Genomic DNA, 20,658 nt, shown 5'->3' on the forward strand with positions numbered 1-20,658 from the left:
GGTGGCTTCTCAGTTTTAGTCTGGCTCACATTGTAGATCATGGCACAGACCTGGACTCCAGATCTACTTCTATAATCTCAGGAGATGCCAAGGACATTAGTTGAGTCTGACAGTAGGGTGTCTTACTTACCACACTATTTTTTTTTTTTAACATATTATTTAATTTACATATTTATTATTTTTACATTTTCAATCTGAGATGCAATTTTGACTATCCTCTAGAAAATCTCATTTCCATGGGAAACAAGAATTATGATCAGTAGGGGTATAATTTTTTTTTAATTAACATGCAAAATATCTTTATTTTCATCTAACTAATGAAATATAGGCAATATCAAAGAATCAGCCATGTATTATTATAGAATATCACTCTATAGTTACCATGTGGCTGATTTATTCCTTTACATTAGATTCCTGGGCAACTGGATGTAATGAACTGACTGGCTGAAGTTTACAAAGATAGAGACCATCAAACAGAGCTGCTTAAAGTTCAGTTTGAGTCATCTGAAATAAATGCATCTTGCCAATTCTTTTATGTTTTTACAACCCTACTTTTTTGAAATTGTTCCGAGAGGCTTTTTTTCAGATAAATAGTACATACCTAAAATGGTAATTCTACTATATTCAAGACTACAGCCATCATTTCTGCCTGCTTCTAGAATTAAAAATAGAATTTTGACTGCAGAACTAACAGTGGGTTCATCATCCTACATCAGTTCAACAAGATTACTGGGGTAACAAGATCAGCAAGTCTTACACTGGTTGTCCTGGATCACTTCGGGTGTGGTTTGATTCTTGCACCCTTGGTACTGGCATAACCTCTGCCCCAGTACTGAAAAAGCTACTGATAACAGCAGATATTGATGACCAATACTTCACATCCAGGGGTTATAGAGCCACACTAGATAACTGTCATCTTCATGGAAATTATATTAAGTGAAGTTAAAGTATAAAATGATTGTATCTTATGTTACACTTGTTGAAAGTTTTAAAAATGAATAAAGATTTAAATAAATAAATATATATATATATTTTTTTTTTTTGGGGGGGGGGGTTAACTTTACCATTTCCCATGAATATTTAGAGATAAGATGGCACCTGAGAAATTCCACAGATCAGTACAAATAATCCAAAAGTGATACAAGATGTAAATTTAAGACTACATAACCTTGTTTTGTCATGTTATTAGATAAAGTCCCTTATGAATAGGCCAACTCAAGATCAAAAAGATCCTAGCTTGCTAGTATCGGGGATGAAGACTATAAATCTCAAGTGCCCATGGCCAGAATGCGGCAAGAACCGCTTCGCGGTTACAGTAATTAAAAAAATCAGTACATATAATGCTGTTCTGAAGAAGCTTTCAATATTCATATGAGAGCGAAACGGAGATCTTCCGTCATGGAGGAAAGCCGGGCAATACATAATACCCGAGCTAAGTACCATACAGCATTATTGCATATTAAGGATAAACAAGTTGTTTCAATAATAAAACTATTAATGCAAATAATGTTCACATAGTGGGAGAGACTTTTATCAATGATGCCCATATGTAGGCCAAGCAACCAAGATTAGTTCTGGTAACTGGCCACGGGCACTTGAGATTTATAGTCTTCATCCCCAATACTAGCAAGCTAGGATCTTTTTGATCTTGAGTTGGCCTATTCCTAAGGGACTTTAGTAGATATATTGGTGACTAGATAGGATTTTATGTTATCAGATAAACCATACTGTTTGAGATGAAAGCAATACCCTTCATTAGTTCACTAAATGGAAATGGTCTATAAAGGTTCTGATAAAAAAAAAATGAACACCGCAAAGAAAGAATACAAGTTTCTTCTTCAAATGTTAAGTTATTCTTACACTGGTCAAACAATACTGTAACCTACAAAATAATCTACCCTCCCTCCCATTTACGAAGCCACATTAGGCTTTTTTTTTTTTTTATCACCAGCTGGTATTAGCTCTGATGCTCATAGAATTCCTATGAGCACTGGAGCTAATACCGCTGTGGCCGGCAATACAAAAGCCTAATGTGACTTCATAAAAGGGAAGGGTAGATTTTTATAGGACCGACAGCAGCTACTAAAACTCCATGCTACATCCCAAGTCAGATAGGTAAAATCACTGATTTAGTTCTTGTTGATTTCTAGAAAACTGGGCCTAAGCCCTCAGCATACTGCATCTACTCTAACAAGGCATGGCTGTCCTTTCTCGGTATATTTGAACTCGTAGTAACAGACTGGTCAACCAATACATACAAACAGCATGTCTGCTTTTCTTTTCAAACTACTAGAAGCTTTTACTTACAGTGAAGAATAGCACTGGTACAGTGAGTATTACAGCAATGATAACAGCCAAGCGTACAGTCAGAATGAGCATATCGTTTTTATCCTGGTATGTGTGGAGCAGCTCTGAATCGACATTGCCTATAGACAGGGAAGAAAAAGGGGAAAGCATTCAGATCCTTTTAATAAACACATTAAATTCAAAGTCAAATCCAATGATGACACATTATGCATTCAAAACCATCCTTTTTATGAACAATTAAATTGCTTCTATTACTTAACAGTAATACTTCAGCATTCATACTCGTCAAGAAGGGAGGCATTGTCACATGATTTGCGAGAACTGACGGCAGCCATTCACAGTGCGGCGCGGGACCAGGCAGGAAGCGAAAAGCTTGCACTCCTGCCTTATTCGCCACTCTGCAGCAACAAAGGAGGCAGCTGTCCAGCAGGAGCGCAGAAAGCTCCTGGTGAGACCGCGCTGGACCACCAGCGTTTAAAAAATGGTATAGGGGCGGGGGGAGGTGTTAATAAAATTATATTTGCTCCATAAGACATACCCACTTTTCCACCCACTTTTTTGGGAGGAAAAAGTGCGTCTAATGGAGCAAAAAATTAGGTACATGATTTTTTGAATGTGAGGCATACATTGGTAGTAAGATGAGATGGGATCACATTTTTTTTAGTCTGAATATCAGTCTTTTTGCTGTGTTTTGTATCAGTTGTAGCTTGCGCATGAGGGCTGAGTTTATGCCAACATAGAGCTGGTCCTGGCCTTGGTATAAACACATTCTTCTTGATTGCTGCTGTGTTTTTCAGCTTCTCCTTCAGAACTGTGCAAAGAAGCGTGCATTTGGCTTGTGCCTTAGGCATTGCGCTGGCTCAGCTCCACTAGGCACGTTGCCTTAAGTGTTGGGGGGCAGAGTGGCTTGTTCTGTTCCCCGACGCCACTGCTGGAGTTGGTGAGGCAACCCCTGATGGTAGAGGAACTGTCTTTTACTTTTTTTGTTGTTTTGAAATGGTCATCTTCTTAACTGGAGTTTTGGACTTTTTTTTTTTCCCCAAAACAACCAAAATTGGATTAAAACATCATATTGAAACTGCCCCTGAATGTGTACACTTTTCAACCTTTGTTTTTTTTTTTTTTTATGGTTGAGTTTTATGAAAAAAGCCTTAGTTCTGTTTGCTATCCATTAACATTGGTCACACATATAGTGTCATGTATAAAAAGTGTCATCCATGAGGCATATGTTGAAGGAAAAACGGTCGAGAACCATTGCTCTAGAACAGGGTATCGCAAACTGTGTGCATTAGCATGATAGTATGCTGCAGCGAGATTCCTGGTGTGCTGCGAGACACCAGCAAGGAGTAGAGGCACCGGCTGACTGCCTACAGGATGTGCCTCTCATGGCAAGAAGTACATCCTATAAGCAGTCGGCCGGAAACTCTCCACTTCTCCGTGCCTCTCCTCTTTCAGCACCCCTCCCCCATAGGCGGCTCAGGACCCTCTCTGGAGGGCCTCCATACATGCGTGGATGTTGATTTAATGTCATCACGCATGTGTGTGATGTCATCACATCGACATCCGTGCATTTCTGGATGCTTTCCAGCCGTGGCCACAAGTTTGGTATGCCACGGCTCTGGAGAGTTTGCGAGACACTGCTCTAGAACATGCCAAGTGTAAGGGTAAAATGTTATTTTCCTGTAGTTTAATACTAGAAAATAAGTTTCACCAGCAAATGTAAATTACTTAAAAAAAAAAACAACAACAACCCAAAAACCAAAAACAGCAACAACAAAAACCAACAAACTTTTGACAGGTACTTGGCCAATCGGGGTCTTAAGCCACTCCCAGTGCATCCGACATCGCGGGGGGAGGGGATGGGTTCCCTGCTGCGGCCGCTAAACTGATCATGGCAGGGTGATTCCCTTGCCGCGATTAGTTTAACAGCAACACGATTCTTTAAGTGGCGCCTGTGACATGGATGCCTGTTAGAGAATCTAGGTGGTTAGGTGGACAGACACGATTCTATATAGGATGCTCATGTGTAATTCTCAAAAGCCGCTTAGGTGGCTGCTGAGACCAGGCGTCCTATACAGAATCAGGTTTTTAGGGTCCAGGGAAAAGTATGTGTTTTGCTCCTTCCCCCTCCCTACACACAAGATGTATTTGATTTCTCCCCATTCTACAGTGCTGTCTTCTCTTTTTTTCCCTGGCAGAAGGAGAGCAGTGTTTAACTGCCAGTTGCTTTTTCCTTATGGCTTAAGCCTAAATCTGTGGTACCCTGTAGCTTTGTGAGTAGCCTTGTAAAGTCAGATCGAAGCTGTCAAAGGAGGCATCAGATACAGGTAAGAAGCACTGCACACCTCCTGGCAGAAGAAGGGAAGCAGACAAGAAGTCACAAAGGGCCCCTTTTACACAGCTGCGGTAGCAATGCTGCCATGGTAAATGCACCAAAGCCTATTATCCCAGGACAAGCAGGCAGCATATTCTCACATGTGGGTGACATCATCTACGGAGCCCCGACACGGACAGCTTTTTCAAGCAAACTTGATTGAAGATTCAAGTTTGCTGTGCTGCACCACGCATGTGTGCCTTCTTGCTCCACTAGAGGGCGCATCCCCTCCTCATGGTCTCCAGTTCTTTTGTTTCCATGGAGCCAGAAAGTCCTGTTTTTGGTCTCTGCCCGAAAGTGCCTTCTAGCACCGCGGCTTTATTGTTTTTTTATCAGTGAATCGCTGTGCGCGTTTTGTTCGATTGCTTTTATTGCTTTTTCTTGTACCTGTGCGAAGTTCGCGGTATTTTGACACCCGGGAGCTCCCGGGTTGTCGTGGCTGTGTGGCCTCATCGGCCGCGGCCTGTTTTTCCTTCTTATGTCCCAGCCCTTGTCTGGGTTTAAAAAGTGCACCCAGTGCGATCAGCTACTGTCGATCACCGACCCCCATCGGTGGTGCATCCTGTGTCTGGGGGCTGATCATCCGACAGAGTCCTGCCCCCGGTGTGCTACATTCCAGCATCGTGCTCTTCGCTGCTGTTGGGCCCGAATGGCGGACCTCTTCGCGGTAGACCAGCCCTCAGTCTCGGCCTCGACGTCGGCCTCGGCTTTGGCCCCAGCCTTGACCTCAGCCTTGACCTCGGCCCCACCTCGGATGGCCTCGGCCCCAAAGACCTCGGCCTCGTCGAAAGCGCCGGCTCCGGGTAAGTCCCCTCTTCCTCCAGCAGGTTCCACACCAGCGAAGAAGCCATCCTCGGGGACGCAGGCTGGGCAGGGTGGGAGCTCCTTGCCTGTAGCCCCGGCGAAGCCCTCTAAGTCTGCAGGGCATGCCTCCACCGCGCGGGAATACTCCGTGTCGAGGTCGACCTCGGTGGAGTGCACTACGGTCTCGGACATGCTCTCGATGCTGTCCGTGCCTGTTTTTCAGGACATGCTCCGGGCGATGATCTCTTCGGAGCTGTCCACGGCGCTGGCCCATCTCCATCCGGCCCCGACCTCGCATGTGCTGGACCAGCCTGAGCCTCGCATCGAGGCGCCTGTGGGCAAGGTGCGCTGATCCAGGCGTCTCTCGTCCTCCTCGGAGTCCTCGCCCCGGGCCTTGGGGCGTTCTTCGCCCTCGGGGCGCCGGGGGCAGAACGCTGGTCGAAGCCCGCGGCGACTTCGGTTCAGAGGTTGGCCAAGCGCGCCCGGGATTCCCCTCCGAGGCGCGGCCGTTCTCCCATGGCTCGCGCCGTGGAACCGCTGCGGGTTTCCAAGTTGTCTCTCACCAACCTGCAGTTGTTACGGACTCCCCCTTGGTCCGGGGCTCCAGGCCGGGGCTCCAGGCTTTTGCCGAGGGAGTCCGGGGACAGGTCCCCAACCCGTCATCGGTTGGTGCCTCGTACCCCGGGGTCGTCCCCGAGGGGCTCCTCGAGACAAAGTAGGTCCTCGACCCCGGTGCGCTCTTTGAGTGCCTCCTGGGGCTCGGAGCATGGTGCGGAGAGGGAGCCTCGATATTTCGGGAGGCTTCTCCCTCTTTTTTGGGGGTGGGGCGGTCCCGTTCGGCGACACCCCCCGAGGGCAGAGGAGCGGCTCATTCGTCCTTCACGAGATTCGTGCAGGACATGGGGCGGGCGCTTCACCTGGACCTCCAGTCTGATTCCTCGTGAGTCACTCAGGCTTCTGCTGAACCCAGTGCTCCGGCAGGCTTTCATTCGCAACCTTGAGACCCCATATGTGGTCACTGCGGTTCCTTCGAAGATGGAGTCCAAGTACTGGACGGTCCCCTGCCCGGGGTTCGAGCGCGCTCAACTATCTCATCAGTCTTTACTCGTTGAGTCTTTGCTCGAAAAATCTCACCCTGGGTCTCGGCGGCAGTTCCGCCGGGTAGGGAGGGTAGGACTCTCGACAAATTTGGACACAGGCTGTATCAAAATTCCATGATGGCCTCTAGGGTGTTGAACTATTCGTTCACTTTTACCTCCTACCTTAAACATCTGGTGCAGTCGTTGCCCGTGTTCCAGGCGGACTTGCCTTCCTCTCGCCAGGTCGCATTTGGGCAGCTGATTGAGGATCTGTCCCAACTGCGTCTCCACCTGTTTCACGCGGCGTATGACGCTTTCGAACTTTTGTCCCGCGTCTCCGCTTTTGCGGTGGCCATGCGCCGGCTGGCCTGGTTGCGGCTAGTCGACATGGATCCTAATCTCCAAGATCGCCTGGCCAACTTGCCCTGTATGGGGAACGAACTGTTTGACGACTCCATAGAGGCTGCCACTAAGCGCCTTTCGGAGCATGAACGATCTTTTGCTTTCCTGGTGAGGGTATAGATAGAGGGCTACTGCACAGGTCCTGGACCTGTTGGGCTGCCGCGTGAGCGGACTGCTGGGCATGATGGACCTCGGGTCTGACCCAGTGGAGGCATTGCTTATGTTCTTATGAAGCCGACTCCATTGAGGCCCTATCGGGCCCCTCCCAGGCGTTATCCGCAGAAGACGACCCCGGCGTTCTCGCGTCCGCCACCGAGACGTCAGCAGGTGCACCCTCGGGCTTTGCCCAAATCTCAGCCACCAGTCGCTGCCAAGCCTTCCCCGTCTTTTTGACGACTCAGGCAGATGGGGGCGGGCCCCCTCCGCGCTGGTCTCAGGCCTCCTTCCCATCGGGGGCCGCCTCAGAGCGTTCTACCCTCGTTGGGCGACCATCACGTCGGATGCATGGGTCTTAGGCGTGATTGCCTCCGGATACTCTCTGAGCTTCCGGGAGGTCCCTCCCGACAGTCCGCCAGGCGCGTGTCCTTCCAATCGGGCGCAGTTATCCCTTCTTCTTTCGGAGGCTCAGGCTCTTCTTCGCCTGCGGGTGGTGGAGGTAGTCCCATCTTGTCAACAGGGGCGGGGGTTTTACTCCCGCTACTTCTTAGTTTCAAAGAAAACAGGGGACCTGCGCCCGATCCTGGACTTGCGTCGCCTCAACAAATTCCTGGTGCGGGAGAAGTTCCGGATGCTTTCCCTTCAGGTTTCAAGTTTCAAGTTTATTAGGATTTTATATACCGCCTGTCAAGGTTATCTAAGCGGGGTTTTTTTAACAATCAGGTACTCAAGCATTTTCCCTATCTGTCCTGGTGGGCTCACAATCTATCTAACGTACCTGGGGCTATGGAGGATTAAGTGACTTGCCCAGGGTCACAAGGAGCAGCGCGGGGTTTGAACCCACAACCCCAGGGTGCTGAGGCTGTAGATCCAACCACTGCGCCACACACTCCTCCTAAAGGTTCTTTATCCTTTGCTGGATGAGGGGGACTGGCTCTGCTCCCTCGATTTGAAGGAGATCTACACGCATGTTCCGTACACCCTGCTCATCGTCGGTTTCTTCGGTTTCAGTTGGGGGATCTCCATCTGCAGTACAGGGTCCTTCTGTTTGGGCTGGCTTCGTCCCCGAGGGTGTTCACGAAGTGTCTTGTGGTAGTGGCGGCGGCCCTGCGGTTGCGGGGCCTGCAGGTGTTCCCATATCTGGACGACTGGTTGATCAAAGCTCCATCGAGGGAAGGGGTTATCTCAGCGACCCGTCAGACTATTATATTTCTTCAGAGTCTGGGGTTCGAGGTAAACTTCCCCAAATCCCAGTTGTGCCCCTCGCAATCTCTACAATTCATCGGGGCTGTGCTGGACACGGTTCGTCTTCGGTCGTTCCTCCCTCCGCTTCGGCTGGGGGCACTCGTCCATATGAGCAGACAGGTTTCTCTGCTGCCCTCGGTCTCGGCGAGGCGCATGATGATTCTCTTGGGCCACATGGCCTCCACCGTCCATGTCACACTGTTTGTCCGGTTGCACCTGCGGATTCCTCAGTGGACATTGGTCTCTCAGTGGCGTCAGGACCGGGACTCAGTCTCCAGTCCCGTTGTGGTGACTCCCTCTTTGAGACGCTCGCTCCGTTGGTGGACCAACTCTTCCAATCTTTCCAGGGGTTTGCTCTTTCTCGCCCCTCCACAGCACAAGGTCCTCACCATAGACTCTTCCGAGTATGCTTGGGGGGCTCATCTGGACGGGCTGCGAACTCAGGGTCTGTGGTCGAAGGAGGACCGTTGCTGTCACATCAATGTATTGGAGCTTCGGGCCATTTATTTGGCCATTGTGGCTTTCCACCATCTGCTTCAGGATCGCGTGGTTCTGGTCCACACGGACAATCAGGTGGCGATGTATTATGTAAACAAACAGGGGGGCATGGGGTCTTGGTCCCTGTGTCGGGAGGCTCTTCGTCTTTGGGAGTGGGCGATTTCCCACAACATCTTTCTTTGTGCGGTTTACATTCAGGGGGAGCGGAACTGTCTGGCGGACAGGCTGAGTCGCCTCCTGCAGCCGCACGAGTGGTCTCTTCATTCCCAGATCTTGCGCCAGGTGTTCGAGCGGTGGGGGACTCCTCAGATAGATCTGTTCGCTTCTCCCCTCAATCACAAACTGCCTCTCTTCTGTTCCCGGATGTACTCCCCGGATCGCCTCGAGGCCGAAGCCTTCCTCCTCGCTTGGGAGGGGAAGTTCCTTTACGCGTTTCCGCCCTTTCCTCTGATCTTGCGGACGCTGGTACATCTCAAGTCTACGCATGCCACTCTGATCCTGGTTGCTCCTCGGTGGCCTCGGCAGCTGTGGTTCTCCCTGCTTCTTCAACTCAGTGTCAGGGAGCCTCTTCTTCTGCCGGTTTTTTCCTCTCTGCTGTCTCAGAGTCGGGGTTCACTATTACATCCCAATCTGCAGTCCCTACATCTGACGGCTTGGTACCTTTCCACCTGACTTCTCTTCAGTTACCTCAGTCGGTCAGGGAGGTTTTGGAGGCTTCTCGTAAGGTTTCGACTAGACTCTGCTATTCTCAAAAGTGGACTAGATTCTCTTCCTGGTGTTCGTCGCATCATCTGGAGCCCTTGTTGGCTCCCGTGTCCTCAGTTCGGGAATATTTACTTCATTTGTCTCAGTCCGGTCTTAAAACAAATTCTATTAGAGTGCATCTTAGCGCGATTGCTGCCTTTCATCAGCAGCTTGATGGGAAGTCCCTTTCTATCCATCCTTTGGTGTCTCGCTTCATAAGGGGTCTCTTCAATGTCCATCCTCCTCTCAAGCCTCCCCCGGTGGTTTGGGATCTCAATGTGGTTTTGGCTCAACTTATGAAAGCTCCGCTTGAGCCCATGGATAAATCTCATCTAAAGTTCCTCACTTGGAAGGTGATCTTCCTGCTTGCGCTCACCTCTGCTCGAAGGGTTAGTGAGATGCAGGCCTTGGTAGCGGACCTGCCTTTTACTGTATTCCATCATGACAAGGTGGTTCTCCGTACTCATCCCAAGTTTTTGCCCAAGGTTGTGTCTGATTTTCATCTCAATCAGTCCATTGTTCTTCCGGTGTTTTTTCCCAAGCCCCATTCCCATCCTGGGGAGGTGGTGCTTCATACTCTTGGCTGCAAGAGGGCGTTGGCTTTTTATCTTCAACGCACTCAGTCTCATCGGAAGGTTCCTCAATTTTTTTTGTCCTTTGATCCTAATCGGTTGGGACGTCCTGTTTCCAAGCGCACCTTGTCCAACTGGTTGGCGGCTTGTATTTCCTTTTGCTACGCTCAGGCTGGTCTCGCGCTGCATGGTCGGGTGACGGGGCATAAAGTCAGAGCGATGGTGGCTTCTGTCGCTTTCCTCAGGTCTACGCCTATTGAGGAGATTTGCAAAGCTGCCACTTGGTCTTCGGTTCACACTTTCACCTCACACTACTGCCTGGATTCTCTGTCCAGGAGCGACGGCTGGTTTGGCCAGTCGGTTTTGCGTAATCTGTTTTCTTGATTTGCCAACTTCCCTCCGTCCCTTTTTGGTTAGCTTGGAGGTCACCCACATGTGAGAATATGCTGCCTGCTTGTCCTGGGATAAAGCACAGTTACTTACCATAACAGGTGTTATCCAGGGACAGCAGGCAGATATTCTCGCAACCCTCCCGCCTCCCCGAGGTTGGCTTCTTAGCTGGTTATCTGAACTGGAGACCACAAGGAAGGGATGCGCCCTCTAGTAGAGCAAGAAGGCACTCATGCGTGGTGCAGCACAGCAAACTTGAATCTTCAATCAAGTTTGCTTGAAAAAACTGTCTGCGTCGAGGAAGTGACGTCATCGTGGCTGATGGCAGCCTAGAGCGATAGCTCCGCGGACCCCCGGGCTAAATTTGGCGATCTTCGCGCGATCTCGAGTGCCTGCACTGTCTGCCTTCCTCAACTTGTCTGTGAAACTACACTGCTGCGTCTCGATGGCGACGCGGAAAAAACAGACAGATATTAAAACGTTCTCCTCCCCGATCCCGAATGGGCCTCCTAAATCTGGTCCGAAAATGGCGCCCGATCCGACCGCGGCTGCGGAGGGCCCACCTGATGCTGCAACGTTGCCGAATCTGCAACTGGAAATGCGTGGCTGGTTCCAGGAATTAAAAACTGAGATTACAGCAGTTCGAGCTGATATACATGCAGTAGTTGCAGAGCTCAAACGAGAGGTGGGTGACCTCGGGAGTCGGGTGGGGGAGACGGAAGCTGTAGTGGAGACACATGGCTCTGAATTGACACAGCTGAGAAACAAAATTGCAGCGCTGGAGGAAAAAGCTGATGTGAGCACCCTAAAACTGGAGGATCTGGAGAACCGCTCCAGACGGTGCAACCTTCGCTTTCGGGGAGTGCCTGACACTGTTTCTGACCCACGATGTATGGAGGTGATTGATCATATATGCATACAGGCACTGGAGACTGCTGGCTTGCCTGTGGAGGTGGGTAAACCCTTGCTGGATAGGGCACACCGCATTCCTGGCCCGCGTGATATGAACCGCCCCCGAGATGTTGTGGCTTGTTTCCATCGCTATATGGATAAGGAACATGTGCTTCGGGCGGTGAGGCGCTCTGGGGGAACCGTCAAATGGGAAGAAGCAGAAATTGATGTCTATCCTGATGTGGCCCCAGCAACCCTGGCCCGCCGTCGCACGTATAGAGACTGTACCCGTATATTACAGGAGCGCAGTGTTCGATATAGATGGATCTATCCCATCGGACTGGCTTTTACACATGCAGGCAAGACCTACACTGCAATAACTGTGGCGGATGTTCAGGCTCGAATGGTGGAAGCAAGTTTGATGGCAGCCTCAGAAATGGCTCCCCTTCCTCAGAGGTCACCTGTGCCCAAACCAGGAAGAGGGCTGGGATGGCAGAGAGTGGCTAGATCAGCTGCAGCTCGTCGCCCTTTGGAGGCGGCTACATCCTCACTCACTTGAACATTTGTATTTGTGCACTGTGATTTAGAAATTTTATGCTGTGACTGTTTTTTCTTCTCTTTGCTGAGCGGCATCTGTCGCGAAGATTGTTTATAGGGCTTGTTCTGGGGGTCCCTTTGTGAGCTGTTTCTCTACACTTCCTGTACCATGGTTACCAGGTGCTTTGGTGGCTGGACCATGTGGGGTATTGTTGGGGGGTTGGGGGGAGGGGGGGGTGTTGGTGCTGGGAAAAGTGGTGACCGAGTGCTTTCTTGTATGATTGTATGGAAGACTGTTTGTATAATGTTTCTCTTAAGGTTACGATTGCAGGGGTTGGTTGATTTGGCTGCTTTGGAACTAATGGTCGATTTGGTAATGATGTGCTTTTTCTTTTCTGGTACAAATGGATAAACTCACTTTGCTATCTTATAATGTACATGGACTGAATTCTCCACAAAAACGACGCTTGTTATTTAAAGAAATGAGCCGCCTGAATAGTGCGGTTGGATTTATTCAGGAGACCCATTTTCAATCTCATTATGAGAAATTGCTTACACACCACAACTATCCACACGTTTTCCTTTCTTCTAATAAGGTCCGGAAAAAGACCCAGGGGGTGGGTATTTTAATACATAAACGTGTCCAGGTGGTATTGAGAGAGGTGGTGCGGGATGTTGAGGGCCGCTACATATTGGTCAAGGCTGAGCTGGATGGAACCTTGTATAGTTTGCTGAATGTCTATGCCCCCAACGCTGGTCAGGGGGCCTTCTTTACACTGCTAGAACGTGTACTGTTGGATCATGTAGAAGGTACTCTCCTTGTGGGTGGAGATTTTAACCTTACTTGCTATCCTCAGGAGGATAATTCAAATTCTTCCATTCGCTACGCTAGAGGCGACAGAAGAGCTTTGCTGCGCTTCCTGCGTAGGCATGATTTGATAGATGTGTGGCGTTATTTACATCCAGGCACGCGAGATTATACATTTTATTCATCGAAACATAATTCATATACTAGAATTGATATGTGGATGCTACCTCGTATTGCTTTGCCTCGAGCCCTGGCCTCCAGTATTGAGCCCCGGGTGTGGTCAGATCATGCTCCTTTGACTCTGGAGTTACAGATTGGACAGGTTAGAGGCGGCCGTCGCATGTGGCGTATGAATGACTCTTTGTTAAAAGATCCCAATACCTTGACTCTTTTAGAGACTGATGTCGAGGAATTTTTTGTATTCAACGACATAGCAGGCATTGATGTTACAATTCTTTGGGAAAGTTTTAAAGCTACCCTTAGGGGTTGTTGTCTCTCGAGGGGGTCGTACAGAAATCAATGTCGAGTGGCACGCAGATTAGAACTAGTGTCTCGCCTTCGACGCCTAGAGAATGCTCACAAGAGAGCCCCGTCGGTGGCTGGGGGGGGTTGCGTTGACGGAGTGCCGGAGAGATTTACAAGAACTTGATTTAGAGGGCATGGCTTGGGCCCTGCAGAGGCGGAAACAACAGTTTTTTGAATGGGGTGGTAGGGCAGGCCGCTTGTTAGCCGCACAGATCAAGCAAATTCAAGCACAACACTCTATAACCCGGATTCGTAATGATTCGGGTCAGCTTTGTGTGGATGATGGGGACATCCATCAGGCTTTTTTATCCTTCTATCAGACTCTGTACACTCCGGAAATTGAATCCACGGAGGGGGAGATTGCTGCTTTTCTATCTAGCGTCACCTTGCCTTGTTTGGCGGAAGTTGATGCGGAGTGGCTCTCTTCCCCTATTCAACCCGCTGAGGTGGTAGCGGCTATACGTCATTTGGCTGCTTCCAAGGCACCGGGTGTTGATGGCTTTTCCCCCCTGTTTTACAAGAAAATGGAGGCCCATATAGTCAATCCTCTGACTAGATTGTTTAATTCTTTTCTGGAGGGGGATTGTCTGCCGTATTCGTTTCGTCAGGCAGCGGTCTCCCTTCTTCTTAAACCTGGGAAAGATCCCCTCCTTTGTGGGTCTTACCGCCCTATTTCATTGTTAGGAGTTGATTATAAGCTGTTTACTCGTATTTTGGCAGTCCGGTTGCAACGTTTTCTGCCTTACCTAGTCCATGGAGATCAATGTGGCTTTATTTCAGGGAGGCAACCTGGTGATAATATCCGAAGAGTGTTAGATCTCATTGGAGTGGCCCATCAAAATTCTGTTCCGGCAGTCCTGTTATCAGTTGACGCTGAAAAAGCCTTTGATAGGGTTTATTGGCCGTTTATGTTAGCGGCCTTGAAGAAAATGGGCATTTCGGGTGCTTTTCTACATTGGGTGACTTTACTATATGCTGCCCCGGAGGCTTGTTTAAGAGTTAATGGAAGATATACTGCTAACTTTATGATCCGTAGAGGAACTAGGCAAGGGTGCCCTTTGTCACCACTGATTTTCGCGCTGGTCATGGAACCTTTAGCAGCCTCTATACGTGCGAATGCTGACATTCAGGGAATTGTGGTGGGTGGTGAAGAGCATAAGATTTTATTGTATGCTGATGATATTTTGTTTACCTTGACCCACCCACATCGTTCTTTGACGGAGGCGCTTCGTGTTTTGACTACATTTGGTGTGGTGGCTGGCTTTAAAATTAACATCGAAAAATCTGAATTGCTTAACGTTTCCCTTCCGGACTTGTTGGTGACGGACTTACGTGCTAGGTTCTCGTTTCGATGGGCGGCTAAATCCATTAAATACCTTGGTGTGCGTATATCTAGAAGACTTACTGACCTTTTTGAATTGAATTACCCTCCGTTGCTAAGAACTGTATTTGCTGATCTGGATCGATGGGAAGGATTGAGATTGTCTTGGATGGGTAGGATTAGTGCTTTACGTATGAATGTGCTGCCTCGTTTTTTGTATCTGTTCTCCTGCCTACCTCTCTCAATTCCTAAACGGTTCTTGCTTAGGCTACAAAGGCGGGCCTTTGCTTATATCTGGACACGTAAACCCCCTAGGGTGCGGAGGGAGCGTATGTACTGGGACAGACTACATGGGGGAATGGGTGTTCCTGATTTTTCTACATATTACTATGCATCCCAACTGCAGGGACTGTTTCATTGGGCATATCCCTCCCAGCGCTGGGTCTCATTAGAACAGGCATTACAGCCTACTTACCCTTTGGCAGCAGTGCCCTGGCTGTCTTTTGATATCCTTCGGGATCTGCAGACTGAGACATCTTATGGGATGGAATGTACTTTGCATGCATGGAGCCGGGTTAGACGAGCTTGGTTCCCACGTCAGCGCTATTTTTATGCTACTCCCATTAGATTTGCCCCTGATTTTCTGCCTGCTAAAGATACTGGGATTTTTCGGCGTTGGGAAATGGAGGGTCTTAGGGTCCTAGGTCAGCTGGTAGTGGGTGGACAACTGGTACCCTTTGCTGCCTTACAATCTATATATGATCTCCCCTCGACTGATTTTTTCGCCTATGTCCAACTTCGAGATTTTATGGTGAAGAGGGTGATCCCGGAGTGGGAAGGGGCAGACTCTGCTTTCTTACAAGTTTTTAGGATGGGATCTGGGGTGGGCCTTATTTCCCGTCTCTATAGGGCTCTTTTATACACTCGACCACAGGCTCACACATATGAACATCGTTGGGAACTCTTGCTGGGGAGGGCTTTGGATTATCGACAATGGGACTGTCTTTATGGTACACTGCTGAGAGTCTCCTTGGCATCTCCCTTAGTGGAGCAGGGGTATAAGATGCTATTTCAGTGGTACCTCACGCCAGAAAAGGTGCATCGTTTCTATCACTGTGGGAACGGGCACTGTTGGCGCAATTGTGGGTGTCTGGGCTCCTTTGGGCATGTGTGGTGGGATTGTATTAAGATTGTACCTTTTTGGAAGATGGTTCAACGATTGCTGATTGATGTGTTACGCTTACCCATCCTATTGCGTATGGAAACATTTTTACTTAACTATCCTTTGGGAAGTTTGGATGTGGATCAGAATCATTTTGTGGCCCTGGTTACTACGGCAGCCAGACTTTTAGTGGCTACATATTGGAAACGGGACTCTTTGCCTTCTCGTACTGAACTGTTACATAAGGTTGACCAAATTTATTTGATGTCCAAATTGACTGCTTTAAATAATGATTCCTGTGGAACGTTTCATCGACAGTGGTCTCGTTATAGCTCCTGGCGAGGTCTACTTTGAAACTCTTCATATATTTTTCTTTTGCATCTTCCTTTGTTTTAGGCTTATATTGTATCACTCGGCGGGGGGGGTGGGGGGGGTTCTGTTGTTTCATATGGGCATTGTACTTTTGCTGTTGGCATACTGCCTGTGTACTGTTTTCATTTTGTTTAATAAAAAATTTTAAACTTCAAAAAAAAAAAAAAAAAAAAAAAAACTGTCTGCGTCGGGGCTCCGTAGATGACGTCACCCACATGTGAGAATATCTGCCTGCTGTCCCTGGATAACACCTGTTACGGTAAGTAACTGTGCTTTCAATTCCTAAGGGCTTTGGTGCATTTACTGCGGCAGCATTGCTACTGCAGCTATGTAAAAGGGGCCCTAAAGGAGCAGGGCAAAGCATAAGCAGTGGGCTAATAACCAGGTAAGCACGGTTCAAATTCCACTGTAGCTCTTTGTGATCTTGGGTAAGTCACTTAATCCTCCATTGCCCCAGGCCCAAAGTTAGGGCTTCTTTTACAAAGCTGCAGTAGAATTTTATGAGAATTGGAGCATTTGATTTCTGGCCCATTGTAAAAACCTCTACTGCTGCTTTGTAAAAGCCGGCATTAGAGTGTAAGCTCTCTGAGGACAGGGAGGGCGTACAATATCTGAATGTACTACTGAGAAAAGTGTGTCCTAAATCCACATAAATAAGTGAATACATATTCTGCACCAAAACAGTAATTACATTTATTTTGCAAAACAAAATGTGGCTGACAACACAGGTTAGAAAAAGTTTCCAACTTACCATAGAAAGTCAAATAGCCAAAAAGAGCAGTCAAGAAATACATGACAAACATAGCAAAAAAGGAAATGTGCGATACCATCCGCATTCTTTTCTGAGAGCGACTGGCAAGAAAAAAAGATAACATTTTATAGGCAAATGCTATAAATGAATTTTAGAAACTCACTGTACTTGGAAATATGACTACAGACAAATACCAACCATATGGCCCAGATTCTGTATAGGACACCTGGTCTCAGAAGCCGACTACATGGCTTTTGAGAATTGCACATAGGCGTCCTATATAGAATCGTGCCTAAGCCCACCTAACACCATGATTCTCTAACCAGCTGATCATGGCAAGGGAATCTCCCTGCTGTGATCAGTTTAGTGGTAGGGAACCTGTTCCCCCCCCACCCCAAGAAGACTACCGGCAGGAGGGATGCCCAGTCCCACCTGATGGAACCCCCACCCCCACCCAGACCAGCTCAAGTTCCTTATTGAGTTGGCTGGCCAGAGGGATGCTTACTCCCTCCAGCCAGCAGGCCCACCTCCACTGAATGGTGGGCTTTCCCCTTCACGAGGAGGGAAGGAGCCTTAGGAACATCTTAGGCCTCTCAGTGCCTAACATTCCAATTGGTCAGAACCTTAGGCCACTCCCATAGGGGGGTATCTGACCAATCGGAATGTTAGGCCACTCCCAGTGCATCCCAGAATGCACTGAGAGGCCTAAGATTCTGGTTGGCCCAGGGAGGGGCCTTAAGTGCCTGGGCCAATCAGGGCCTTAGGCCCCTCTCCGGTGGATCCCAGTATGCACCGGGAAAGGGAAGGCCCGCCACTCAGTGGAGGCGGGCCTGCCCGTCGGCAGGAGTAGGCATCCCTCTGGCTGGCCAACTCAATAAGGTACTTGATGGAATCCGGGGGGGGGGGGGGGTGTCAGGTGCCGGTGTCTTGTGGGGGGGGGGGGTTCTGGCAGGAGGGACTGGGCATCCCTCCTACCGGGAGATGTCTTGGGGTGGTGGCAGCAGGAGGAATTGGGCACTCCTCTTGCTGCAGATATTTGGGGGAGGGGAGGGCGGCTTTGGGGGTTCCGGCAGGAGGTTCTGGGCATCCCTTCTACCAGTAGTCTTTGCGGGGGGCACGGGTTCCCTGCTGCGGCCACTAATATGATCACGATAGCGATATTACTCTGCTGCGATCAGATCAGCAGCTGCGTTTTGCTGGCCTACATTTCAGGCGCCTAACGCGGTCCTAGGGAAACGCCTAGGGCCACCTAAGCTCGCCTAAGGCCACTTCTGGGAGAAACCACACCTAGCCTTAGGAAAGCTTAGGCAGCCCTACATGCTTCCCTAGGCTTGCAAAAATCCCTACAATGTAGGCAACCCTCCTTGGGGTTTTTTATAAATAAAGAAAATGTGCATCCCAATTGGCTGACTAGACAGCGGTAGGATGCCTACCACCACCTACAATTGGGACGCCGTATATAAAATTGCCCCTATATGTATGGACTCCTAATAAACACATTTGTTTAAAGAGTTTTAGAAGAGGTAAAAGGGGGCAAATTATTTGCTTTGTTTTAGAAATATTTTTTAAAACCCACTTATCCCCTGTTTATTATCCTATATTCCTGTAATAAGTCACCCTTTCTAGGCTACATCAAGATTGATAATCTACATTCAGTTTATTAGTATTCCTAAAAATATTTAGCACACTTAAGGGCTAATTTTCAAAACACGTAGACACACAAAGTACCATAGGTTATGTGGAGGGGCATTTTTGACAGGATGTCTAAGTCTGACTTTGCACACTCAAATTATATGCCAATATTCTCAATGGATTCACTCTGACTTTGGACATTTCCCACAAGAAAATGTCCATTTTTGAAACCGGCAAAACTGTCAGACGTCCCCCATTTTAAAAAAAATCACCTATTTAGACATCTTGGCTGACAGGATCTCCAACCTTAGGATGCCTAACTTTTATTCACCATTTTCAACCACAGAAACATCCAAGTGCAAAACATCCAAATCCAGACCATTTGGATGTGGGAAGGGCCAACATTGTAATGGACTGGCCACACAGGCATTCCAACAAAGGAATGGTATACCTTAGAGGGCACTGCTATGAACTTCACATAAAGGGTTCCAGATGTACATCTCACCATAACATCCTTATAATTTATGTTGAGCCTTCTAAAACTCCCCCCCAAACCTACTATACCCAGTATAGTAGGGTTTTTGTGGCCTCTCACTTTCTAGCATAAATGTAGAGGTTAGAATGGCTTATGGACCTGTGTCCTCTCTATGGCTCACTAGCCCACTACCAGACTACTTAAGACACCTGTGTACTATTCTACTAGGCTTTTCCATACCAGGTGCTGTTCTAGAGGCAGGTATGTACTGTTTCATTCAGATTTTGTTTTGGGGGGATTGGGAGGGGGTTAGTGACCACTGGGGGAGTGTGGGGGGTCATTACTTAATCCCTCCAGTTGTCATCTGGTTGGTTTGGGTACCTTTTTAGCACTTAGACACTTTTAAAAGAGGTCTAGCCTCGGACGTCTAAGTTCCATCTAGGATGTCTAGGGAAATGTTTGATTATTGCCACAAGACATTCAAGTCTAACTAAAGCCTGCCCAGAACCCCTTACCCCTTTTAGTCTTGAATATACAGTGAGTAGAATGCCTCGTAAGATGGTTTTGAAAATCGGCACTTGGACATCTAAATGCCCATTTATGTCATTTTTTTAGACGTCTTAGTTTTTTGAAAATGCATCTATATGGCACGTTGCTTATCTAAGTGCTTTGAAAATGAGCCCCTAAATCAATTTAACATACATTAACCCATTAATTAACATATTAATAATTGTAATACTGGCTGATAAACATATTAACATGAATGGAGAAATTATGTCTTACCTGATAATTTTTTTTCCTTTAGTCAGCTACACTGTTCTGTACAAGTGAGTGTTATCCCTATCGGTCAACAGATAGAGGTAGAGAGAAAATGTTGAGAAAGCTCTCTTGATTGCTTTAAGGGTAACTTAAAATGTTTTTTATTTAAAGATGCCTTTGATTTATAACTCCTTCAAGTGGATTATTGCAATATCATTTACCTAAGCTCCACAAAGAAAATCACCAGAAGACTAAAACTGATTCAAAACACAGCTGTCCGCCTCATTTTCGGCCTGAACAAATGGGAACACATCACCCCCTTCTACCACCAACTGCACTGGCTACCCTTTGAATCCCGAGTCCTCTTCAAGTTCGCCTGCATCTGTTACAAGACAGTATTTGGTCTCTCACCAAAATACCTCTCCCCACATTTCAATATGTATTGCACCAACAAGAAATCCCGCAGAATCCAGTTGTTTACCTTCCCCTCCATAAAATCATGCCAGCTCAAAAGATTCATCGACAAAACCTTCGCCTTCCAGGCGGCCAAGCTGAACCCTTGGCTAGCCCAAATGATGCTAGAGGCCCCGACCTACCTAGACTTCAGAAAACTTCTCAAAACACACCTCTTCCGCGAACAAGACCCTTAGTCCTTACTCCCCGCACACACTCCAACCCCCCCCACCCCCACCTCCCTCTCCCCCCCTCTTCTGGTTTCCCACTCCCTCCATTTTACCCTCTAACCCAACTACGATAAACCTGTGCCTCCTTCCGCGCTACCTGCAATTCCGATAAAACTTTTGTAAATCCGGGTTCAGACCGGATCCTAATGTAACAAATGTAAACCGCCTAGA

General features: G+C 48.1%; 1 protein-coding gene across 1 annotated transcript in view; it reads right to left on the reverse strand.

The window, feature by feature from the left end:
- SLC38A1 (solute carrier family 38 member 1) overlaps positions 1-20,658 on the reverse strand; it is a 193,130-nt gene that overhangs the window by 9,674 nt on the left and 162,798 nt on the right. The window contains exons 12-13 of the mRNA XM_033957586.1: positions 16,939-17,039; positions 2,308-2,426 (exon numbers count right to left, since the gene is read on the reverse strand). Coding sequence (XP_033813477.1) covers positions 2,308-2,426; positions 16,939-17,039 — 220 coding nt within the window. The remainder of the gene's footprint in view (positions 1-2,307; positions 2,427-16,938; positions 17,040-20,658) is intronic.

Source organism: Geotrypetes seraphini, chromosome 9 (genome assembly GCF_902459505.1).
Source record: "Geotrypetes seraphini chromosome 9, aGeoSer1.1, whole genome shotgun sequence".
Taxonomy (NCBI): domain Eukaryota; kingdom Metazoa; phylum Chordata; class Amphibia; order Gymnophiona; family Dermophiidae; genus Geotrypetes; species Geotrypetes seraphini.